This window comes from Camellia sinensis, chromosome 5 (genome assembly GCF_055761805.1).
Source record: "Camellia sinensis isolate YWXY chromosome 5, ASM5576180v1, whole genome shotgun sequence".
In the NCBI taxonomy this organism is placed as follows: Eukaryota; Viridiplantae; Streptophyta; class Magnoliopsida; order Ericales; family Theaceae; genus Camellia; species Camellia sinensis.
Genome location: NC_138965.1, coordinates 115051340 through 115062713, shown reverse-complemented (window position 1 = coordinate 115062713; position 11374 = coordinate 115051340). Strand labels below are relative to the sequence as shown.

The 11374-nt window shown below is 28.4% G+C and overlaps 1 protein-coding gene across 1 annotated transcript; it reads left to right on the top strand.

Annotated features, from left to right (window-relative positions):
• The first annotated feature begins 3735 nt into the window (after positions 1-3735).
• On the top strand, positions 3736-9731 carry LOC114257793 (LOB domain-containing protein 30). Its single transcript, XM_028197599.2, has 2 exons — positions 3736-4211; positions 9120-9731. Exons 1-2 carry the CDS (start codon positions 3900-3902, stop codon positions 9510-9512), a joined length of 705 nt encoding a protein of 234 aa, XP_028053400.2. The 5' UTR covers positions 3736-3899; the 3' UTR covers positions 9513-9731.
• The last annotated feature ends 1643 nt before the right edge of the window (positions 9732-11374 follow it).

Sequence of the window (11374 nt, the reverse complement as noted above, 5' to 3'; positions counted from 1 at the left end):
AAGAACCTCAACTTGAGCTAAAAGCTAATCTACAAGTTGGATTTGTTGTTTATCATTGTCTAGTGGGGGAGTTATTCTCATTGAATCTATAGGTGCCATTCCTAAGTAGTGGCCAAAATTTTGATCGAGCATATTGCCGACTAGGGTATTCTGATGATCGTTTGGTATCTCTTTTAAAGAGGGATAGGCACTCATCTTCTCGTTGTTTCCACAGACGGCACCAATTTTGGAAAGTAGAATTCTTCTCTATTGGGAAAGCAAGATGATGTCACGCCCCAAAATTTGAACAATTAAATATTAAATTAGGACTAAACCCCAATCAATATTCCATCATCCAAATCCTAGAGGTGATTTTTCAGGAAAGTTCAAAACAGGAAAAGTGTTCAGAGTAATGTTTTACTTCAGTTTATGCAAAATTAATAAAAATAAGCTCGTTTCGTAGGTTAAAACAACATCTAAATCTGCATTGCTAAAATGAATAAAAACTATTGTAACCAAGATCATCTGATTACAAGTTCTAATCGATCTTTTTAGTAAAAAGTTAAAATACAAAAGTTATCTAGAATTATGTATACATGCCTCTGCCCAAATTTCGTAATTTAACGAGGTCGTTTATTATTTTTCAAGATGTACAAGTCAATACAATTCAAACTATACCAATAAGTTCATATTTAATTCTTTGTAACTTAACTTCACCCCTTCAACCCTTCACTTCTGGCCTACACATATATCTCATGTGCCTTCCGTATACCTAACACCGCTCTGAAGCCAAACTTGCACGGGGATATTGTCTGAGTTTGACCCATACTCCTCAGATAGTTAGCATATACATACGTACGTAAATCAAAACACTCGTCTACTCTTGAGAACGAAGCAACAATAGATATATACGCAATCCCTCATCTACTCATGAGACAAACATAACAATGTCAGGCCTAAGACATTCAAATAAATCTCATAATCTTTGCCTTTTTTTTATACACTCTTTCTCATCAACGCTCAAATAAACAACGAGTCATGATGGAGTATTTGGAATTTATCTATGAGTTCCAAGTTTATTTTAATTTCATATAACCATGAGTATGATTGTAACCATAAAATAAATACATATAAAAACCTTAAACCTTACATACATAACTAATCAAAATAATTAAAATCAATACATCACCTTTATGTAAATACAATATCAAACCATTATCAAATAAATAAAAATAAATTAATAATAACAACACAATAAACATAAATCAAGAAAAATGAATTTTGCATTCATAATATTTTTTTAAAAATCAAAAAATCACTTAGAAAAATTAATAAAACTTCCAAAATAAAACCCTAACACTTTCTTCTCTCCCCTCTCTCGCCGTCTCTCTCTCTCTCTTCGCCATCCTCTTTGCTCTCGGAACTGCCCCGTACATAGAGCCCTCTTTCTTTTTGTTTTGGTTTTTTGGCAGCACTCTTATGATAACCTAATTAAGGCTTATATTATATTTTATTATATAAATACAATATATATATAAATATGCTTTATAAAATTGATACATAAAATACCTTTATATATATATAATATATATATAAATATTTAGATTAATTATATGTAATTAAATATCACATTAAATTCTTATATAACCACGCAATTAATAAAGTCCAAAAATAAAATAAGATAATAATAATAAATAAATAAATAAATAACTTAAGAAATTAGGGTCGCTACAGATGACGGGTCCCTTCCTTTCTTCTACCAAGAGAAACCAAAACTTCAATGATCACCCCCAACCAAGATTTGTCGGGAGAACCCTCCAATGATCAAGTCAGAATATTGTTCGGCCATGAGAAATTGTATAAAGAGAGTTCATGGATTACCCTTTGTCTGTTCTCTTTACTTCACCTGCTTCGCCTTTTATAGTTTTTCTTATTTGAATCACATTCATTGGATCAATGTTTCATCCGAGGGTTCTGTCTATTCCTAGATCAGGTTGGGCAAGTGACCAGATTGCCTTTACCTTTGATCATTGGATCGTCCTTTCATGGAAGGCTTAAATCATGTCAGATGTCAATGGCCAACTTGCAAAGTGATATGTTCGTTCGACCAAGTTGATTGGATGGTTGTACAGTCTAGTAGACCTAAGTTGTGTCCTTGTATTTGCTGATTGATTTCTTTACCGTTGAATGAAGATGAATCCGACGTTCCTCTTACATTCCGTGGATCCTCCTTCTAGAAGGACATCTTTATCCCCCTATTGTTCCTTACGCTTATAGCTACACACCAGTTTACTACCGGCTGTCTTCTGATCTACTCCTTAAAAGATTCATCTAGACTCTTCTATTTTAGGCCGTTTGCTTGACTGTTTTAGGCCTAGGCCAATATTTTATCCCTCCACAGAAATAAAATGTCCTTCAAAATAAACAAAAGGATTTCTCATCAAATTATTTCACAAATTGTGGACTTCTCACCAATAAAAAATATTCACTAGATCTAATTTTTTATACCCTCCCTGGATTAGACTTTTTAGCAATTTACACTTTTTTTTTTATTAATCAAATGTACTACATAAATAAATATAGCATAATACTCTTAAAGTATTTAATAAATTTCCGCTAAAGTGAGGTGTGAGAGACAAAGATGTAGGCAATTTTTTTATTTTTTTTTTAAACTTAAAATGTGTGTCATGTTAATATCAATAATCTGTTATGTTCAAATAAACATGATCTTATTATTTGTGTCTTAATTACCTAATAACATTGAAGCAACAAGTTTAACTTATAAATTTTTTCATTAATGACTTCACAACACCACATAACAATACAACGTTGTGGTAGTTTGATGTAACTTATCTAAACTACTTATAACTTATTTTATTTTGATACTTTTTATCAAATTTTTTGGTGCAACTTTTAATTATGTACAACTTATTATACATAAATAACTTAAATAAGTTCTTTTTAAAAAAAAAATTATCTGTAAGGTGGAAGATGGAAGCTTTTACCTCCTTTTAATTATCAATTTTTATCTTATAATAATAAGTTACATCAAATAATACCCATTACGCTTCGACACGGGTGAATAATTGCCCCAACTTCAATAACGAGGTTGTTTGTAATATATTTTATAAGTGCACTTTTTGATTTTTTGGTTAAAAAAATATAAATATATATATATATATATATGTTTATGATAACTTTTTAACTTTTTACAAAAACATTTGTAATAAAATATTATAATAAAATCAAAATTACCATTCTATCCTTGTTGACTTTTTTTCAAACCTTTTGACTTTTTTTAGTAACTTTTTGACTTTTGTAGATTATCCCAAACCAAGCCTGGTTTGTAATATATACCGTATGTAATCATAACACAAATTATGTAATTTTTTATGAATTTACATAAGCAATCTTATAAAAATGCACAAGTTTAATATAAATTTGCATGTGTTCATAAAAACTTACGTGATTTTATAAATTTAAATGAATTTATATTTAATTTACGTATTTTTATAAAATCACTTACATAAATTTATATAAATTTACGTTCAATTGACATGAACATATAAATCTAGATATAGAAATAGAAACATCATCTTGTTAGCCAAATTCACAACATTAAAATAAATTTTTAAACTAAAAAACAAACAAACAAACAGCTGGCTTATGATCCCATGTTTGCTTCACGCAAGCAGCTAACTGTGAATTTGCTTCTTCGCGTGCCTTTAAAGTCTCCATTATTTACTGCTCAAACCCAAACCAAAACAAACCAACCCTTGAATCTCCCCTCTTCTCTCTCCTCTTCAAGAACCTCTCTCTCTCTCTCTCTCTCTCTCTCTCTCTCTCTCGTGTGCAAGAATCCCCACAAACCCTAATTCCATGATTTACAGACTCAACAATCACAACTATTTCCCAAAAAAATGACCTCAAACCATAGCACCACCACCACAACCACCAGCGGCGGTGGTGGACCTTGCGGCGCATGCAAGTTCTTGAGGAGGAAGTGCATGGCTGGTTGCATATTCGCACCATACTTCGATTCGGAACAAGGTGCGGCCCATTTTGCGGCGGTGCACAAGGTGTTCGGAGCGAGCAACGTTTCCAAGTTGCTCCACCATATTCCGGCGCACAAGCGGCTCGACGCCGTCGTCACCATATGTTATGAAGCGCAGGCTCGGCTTAGAGACCCTGTCTACGGCTGTGTTGCTCACATCTTCGCCCTCCAGCAACAGGTACACACAAACGAATTTAAAAAATAAAAAACTATTTTTTGGATTTTTCAAATTTTGTAAATTTTTTTTTTTTTTTTTCATTTTTCCTATCCAAGAAGCAACGGTTTTCATTTATCTTTACTGATTTTTTTTAATATATTTTAGTCAAATTTTTTTAATTTATAATACATAAATATTATATGTATCTATAAAAAAAAATGACTAAAAACAAACAAAAACCCAAACAAAAAGGCACACAAATTTTTATTTGAATTTTTGTTTATTTTTAGTATTTTTTTATAAATATTTTAGCAAATTTGTTTAATTTTTAGATGCATCTTGATTAGGTACATTTAAAAAGTACAAAAAATTGATTAAAATATATATAAAAAAAATTACTAAAAATAAATCAAAACTCATCTAAAAATAGTTTTTGAAAAATCAAAACAAACAGGCACGAAGTTTTTTGAAAATTTTGAAATACTGTTCAACCAACAAAAAATAAAAATAAAAAAACTCTAGGCCTTGTTTGGTTTCTTTTTTCAAAAAAAAATTTGAGAATTTTTTTTGAGAAAATGAAAAATAATTTGATAAAAATAAATATCAAAAAGATATTTTAAAAATTATTTCTAGTCTTCGAAAAGATAAAATATTGTAAAAATTATAAGTATTTTTTATTTTTTTATCTCTTTCACTAAATTAATTTTTAATTCTTTCAAAAAAAAATCTGAAAATTACACCAAGCCTAAAACTCTAAACAATACGGTCGTTTCGGCGAGTTCGGATCCTCAAAATGATCTTATTCATATAGTAATTTTTATTCATATAGTAAATATTTTTATAAACACAGTTTTCGTTTATTTTTTTTAGAAAAACGTAATAAAATGAAGAAAAAAAATCATAAATAATATATACAAACGACTTTAAATGATTCAGATCATTAAATTGAAACCTAAGACAGCCTCTATATAGTCCAAATGAGTAATGTTAGAGACCCCAAATATTCTACCAAAAGTTTTACCAAATGTCTCACATGGGTGTGGGACCCACACAATGTGGGTCCCATGTGGGTCCCACACCCATGTGAGACATTTGGTAAAACTTTTAGTAAAATTTTTGGAACCTCTAGTATTTTTGTAGTCCAAATAAACCCAACCCTTCTTGTATAAGCCCACTCTCTCAAATGGAATTCAAAACAACCCACCCTGAAAAATAATTAGGCAAAAAAAAAAAGTGTAAAGATTATACATTTTATATGTGTAATAAAGAATAAAGATCGAGAGTTTTAATTTTAAAATTTTAAAGAGAATTTTAGTGATTTAATAAGAAATGAGACTCACATATAATATGATGTATTTATATTTTTATTTTTTTATTTTTTTTCTCTATCATTAGAGCTCTTTTTAAAACTCTAAAATTAAAATTTTCTATCATTATTGATTATAAATTTTTAAAGTCATCTCACAACATGTATTCTTAAAAATACACGTTTACGACACCTAAAAGTGTACATGATTTTGTTACCATGTGCTCGCGAAAACTTAAAAACATACTTTCTGCATTAAAATATACAATCTTAACTTTTACGCTAAAGATACAAGTTAATATTATATATTTTGAGTGGGCTGAGCACACTTGTTAACAAGATTTAAAATATTAATACATAAAAGTTTTGTTTAATTAGCAAGATTAATAGTAAAAAAATTAACAATTCATAAGTTTAATGTAGGATTGGTTAGTGGGATAAATAATCCCCTCTCCTCCACATTTGTATTGTAATAGATATGAAAATATATAATCTTAATTATATATTTGTTTTGTATTATTAGTTGTAAGATTAAAAAAAATTCATCAATTTTGTTGGACAAAATATTTACTAAAATCTAATCCCGATGTCGTTTGAGATATGGGTTAAGTTGCTTTTTAGTTAAAATAGTTACAAAAAGATAAAATATGCTAAAAAATTAATAAGACAATGTCACATTCTAATCATAATCATTTCACTTTTTCCCTCATAAAAGTCAAAAAATTCAAAAAAAGCCAACCCAAATGAACTTTTTAATTTGGGCTAAAAGCAAAAAAAGTCAAAAAGTCAACTCAATTTCCCAAATGAAGCCAAGAATTTTAATCAAATAATGAAATGTGAGTCTCATAAATAAATAATCTCAATCCTATTATAATTAAACATGCCACAAATAAAAATATTTATTTAATAATGAACAAATGTCAGACTCCATTTTTTATTCAAACTCATCAATAGATGATCAAAGTATCCACTATTCACCTCACAAAATGGTGAAATATATCTGGTAGCATATATAAATTTTTCTATTTACATATCTTGTAACTTCATCTTCTTAAAACTAATTTTGTATATTTATTTATACATGAAATACATATATATATACAATCATGATTCAAAGCTCTGATGGTGGAGCTCCACTGACGTAGCAAGAAGCAAAAAAAAAAAAAGGGAAATGCTAGAGAGCTCTAAATCTAGAGCTCTAATTTGAGCTCTAGTGATGTGTCTAAGTAAAAAAAAAAAAAGGCAAGGCACAAATATCACATCAGAGTGGGTCCCACATTCCCATTAGAGCTATTAGAGCTCCTATATTAGAGGTCTAAAGCATTTTTGAAAAAAAAAATACATGCATCACATCAGTAGATAAGACCCATTACTAGTTCATTAAAGTTATGATTAGAGCTCTATAATTAGAGTTTTAAAATATTTTTCATATATATATATATATATATATATATTAAGTACCTATTCATTTTTTTAAAAGAAAATTTCTTTCTGACTAGAGTCTTCTTATTTGGATCCTCCATTTGTAAAGGGGAAAAAAAAATGTATGGATGTATTTTATTATTATTATTATTTTGATTGGGTGTGGATTGGGCTTCGATTGGGCTGCATCAACTTATTAGATTCTTAAGGTCTCGTTTTGGGAATAATTATTTTAGTTAAGAGGTTATTATAAATTGTCCTACCATCCTTTTTATTTTTTTATATATTTTTTTATAAAAAATCAAAAAATTATTAAAATAATATATCTAATCAAAACTCAACCGGCCCAATAGGGATCAATCCACTGCCCCATCTCGAACGGGCATATGTTTATACTCTTTAACTTAAATTATTAGGGGCAGTCATGAGTCTGTCTCGTGGACCGGATTTATTTATTAAAAAGAAAATTAAGATAAATTATATTAAATTTTCTTAAATTATTGATTATTTATATTTTACCCTTTTAATATTTTAAATCTAACAATTACTCCTTTTAAATTATTTAAATTTGAACATTAAGTCCTTTTATTAGTCATTTGTTAGATATTTAAATGAAAAATTATCAAGTACTGTACACATGATGATTATATTAAATTTTTACAAAAGATAAAATAGGATAATTTGGTCATAAAATTGAATATAATCATCATGTGCATAGCACTTAATAATTTTTTATCCAAATATCAAGGACTTAATGTTTAAATTTAAATAGTTTAAGGGGGGTAATTGTTAAATTTAAACATTAGGGAGCAGGGGGTAAAGTGCAAATGGCCGATAGTTTGAGGGGATTTAATATAATTTGCCCAAAAATTTATTTAACTTTTAATAATAAATTTATTATTTTAAAAATGTTTTTTAAAAAATACAATTTAATTACATATCTTTTTCACATCATATTTCAATATAAATTAATACAAATAAAATAAAAATAAATCTAAACTTACAAAGAAAAGTTAAATTTTAAAAATTATTTATCAATTTGATAAATTTATCAATATTATTCAGTGTGTTTGATTTCAGTTTTCTGAATTCAGTTTTTTAAAAATTAAGGGTATGTTTGGTTTGAGTTTTAGAGATGAGTTTTAGAAAAAAAATTTAAAAAATTGTTTGGTTTGAGATTTTCTCAAAAAAATTTCAAAATCACTTTCTCTCTCTTACACATCAATCTATCACTTTTTCCCTCTCCTCTCTCATTCTCAATCACTTTTTCCCTCACACATATCTACTGAATTACAATAAAATATCAAATCATCCCAAACTCCAAAACTACTTTCAAAATATACAACCAAACAAACCAAAAAAATTTCTAAAACAACTCTCTCAAATTTTTTAGAAAAACAACTCTCCCAAAAACAAACCAAACAAGCCCTAAGTTTTTTTTTTTTGTATTTTTTTTTACAGCAATTTTTATTTTTTTTTACTTTTTTAAATGCACCTTACTTAGATGTATCTAAATAGTAAAATATTTGTGAAAAAATATTTTAAAAAATTAATAAATACACAAAAATACAAAAAATGTATTGAATTTTCATATTTTTTTATATTTATTGTATTTTTAAAAAAAAATCACAAATATTATACTTTTTAAGTGTATTTATGGTTGGTGTGTCTAAAAATTAAAAAAAAAATTGCTTAAAATATTAAAAAAATTCTTGAAGACATTAAAATACGAAAAATAAAAAAAGTAAATTTTTCTGAAAACAGCTTTCTAAAAACCAAAACCAAACAAAGTGATTAATACCAAATGATCATTTTATAAACATAAAACACATCTAAAAAGTCTCAAAAAAAATTTCATTTTCAAAACAATGGGCAAATACGTTAAAAAAATTTACTCAGAACTTAAGTCTAGTCAATAAGACTAGTTAGTAATTATCTTTGATTACTACACAATAATCTAAGTAATCTTTTTTCATTGAAAATATTATTTTTATAAAATATTTATACATAATTTTTTATCAGAGTGATGTGGTGGTGACAATTTTATAATTAAATATCATTTTAATAGATTATTTTTACATATGAATTCATATTTTTAATTTTTTTATTATTATTTGTATATTATTACTTTTTTTGGTTCAGTATACTTTTCATAATAATGTGACTAACTCTATTTTATTACTATTAAATTGTCATTGTAGAAGGTGAATTTACAAGCAGAACTTTCCTACTTACAAGCCCACCTTGCAACATTAGAGCTTCCAATTCCACTACCACCTCTGCCACCGCAACCACTACTCATGCCGCCTACCCTCTCACTAGAGGATCTCCCATCAACATCCTCCATGCCTCATGCGAATGACTTATCGTTACTCTTTGAACCAATTGTGCAACCCTCATGGACAATGCAACATCGCCAAATCAATCCACGACAATTCGGAGACACTAGAACTCCATCCGACATTCTGTCATCTATCGAAGACAACAATGGTAGCGGTGATCTCCAAGCAGTGGCACAAGAACTCATACGTAGGCGTAGGCCTCCACCAGTGCAATGCCTTGAAGCTAAACCTTTGCCACCACACTCTAAATGAGCCTAACCCCAATTAACTGGTATTTGGCATGGATCCATTACGTCGGGTCTTAGATTTTTTTTATTTTTTATTTTTTTAATGGGCAAAGTAACTTTAGTAACTGATATATGTATTTATTTTTTTTATCTTAATTCCTTTTATTTGTTTCTTTAAAAAAGCACTATTGAAATTCAATGTTAGTTTATATACATCTAACCTAGCATTATAATTTGTTCTGTTTACATTAGCTAGCCTATGGTATATGTTGGAATTATGATTTTTTATAGGCTTATTTTGGAACAACTTTGAGCCCAAATTTGAGTGGGGTCCATACGTCTTTTGGGATGGGTCGAAAGAGGTGACATGTTCCTTACTACATGGCAAGTCGTACGGTGCAAACAGTTCGTCAAAACCATTTATGAGTGAATGGGAAGTTGATGTCGTTTTCGGGTTCGTGGAATGAACAATTAAAGAAGTAAAATGTGAATTTCCTTGAAATGGTTATCCCACATTGAAACTTAAAAAGAACTTATATGTGTATATAAGTTTTATGTGGGAATACTTGGGTTGGGCCCCAAAGGGCACCCAAGTTTGTAAAAGAGATGAGGTATGGACAAAGTAGACTTTGGCCCAAAACACCATACATGCACCACCACTATCCAACCAACCGTGCCTGGGTCAAGTCAGTCCTAATATTAATTTTTTGGACAAAGTTTATTTGAATTTTCCAAAAATTGTAGGAAAAATTTGAATTTTGCACCAATTTAAATTCAAATTTTTTGCTCCCAACTAGTGTGTCTTTTCCAAACCAGCCCAAGCAGATTTAGACTGTTTTTAACATGTTTTAACAAATTGCAGCGAGACAGATTTTATTCTTCCTATACATATTTAAAACTGCCTAGCAATTTCCAACAGATCAAACTGGTTTCAAACAGATTTTTGCACCTATTCAATTTGAATTTGCACCTGTTCGGATCTGTCCAACAGTCACTAGTTTGCCTATATATTCATATTCATTCCAATAGATTTTTTCATCCAGAAAATTCATTTGTCTTCTTGATTTTACTCTCTTTTTGCATTATTCTTCATACTAGTTTTTAGAGAAAAATTCTGAGAGTATAAAACACAGATTTTAGTTCGTCGTATAGATTGTTTGGAGTGCTACTACAATCTGTGTAAGATAATTGTATCTTGGGAGATAGATGTCATTTATCCGTAAGCACTAGAGCGGGGCGAATCTATCTTAAGGATAGAGTGTCACACACTCGACTTGATCAAATTTGCACTTATACGTTTCGGTAAATAAATTATGTAAGTAATTTATTTTTATTTATTTGATTTGATTTCAACTTATTTATTTTACACAGAAGATTGTTCCAACAATCTTAAGACAGAATCAAAATATTTTGTTTATACAGAATTTTTCGTTTGTTTCTGTTTCTTCCTTTCTTCTTCTTACAAAAATTATTTTCGGTGCTAATACAAAATAATATTCTAGTTGAAAAATACAAATAGTAGTGATATGCTGTTTGACAAATAATTGTAATATACTATTTATTTTCTTTGACAACTAGTAGTAATATACTGATAGTCATTAACAATTTCAGAATATTCATTTATGAAGTAGTTCAAAAATTAATTTTGGTATTCAGAAATAAATTCTGAATTTTCATTAATTAAAATTTTGTTTTCAATATTTTAATTTTTGAAGTGCTATAGAAATATTTTTCCATGTGGAATTAATTTGTTTAAATAAAATTTTATTTTCAAAGTAATTGGAAATAAAAGTTACAATTCTTGTTTCTTTTATTTTTACAAATTTTAAATTATGTGTTTATGATTTAATTTTCTGTGTAATATAAAATTCTAATTCTAATTTTGTT

Excerpts from the sequence above, each read along its gene's own strand:
- LOC114257793 (XM_028197599.2), top strand. The coding sequence starts at position 3,900 with ATGACCTCAAACCATAGCACCACCACCACAACCACCAGCGGCGGTGGT. Across the intron at positions 4,212-9,119 it reads TCTTCGCCCTCCAGCAACAG|AAGGTGAATTTACAAGCAGA; the intron begins GTACACACAAAC and ends TTGTCATTGTAG.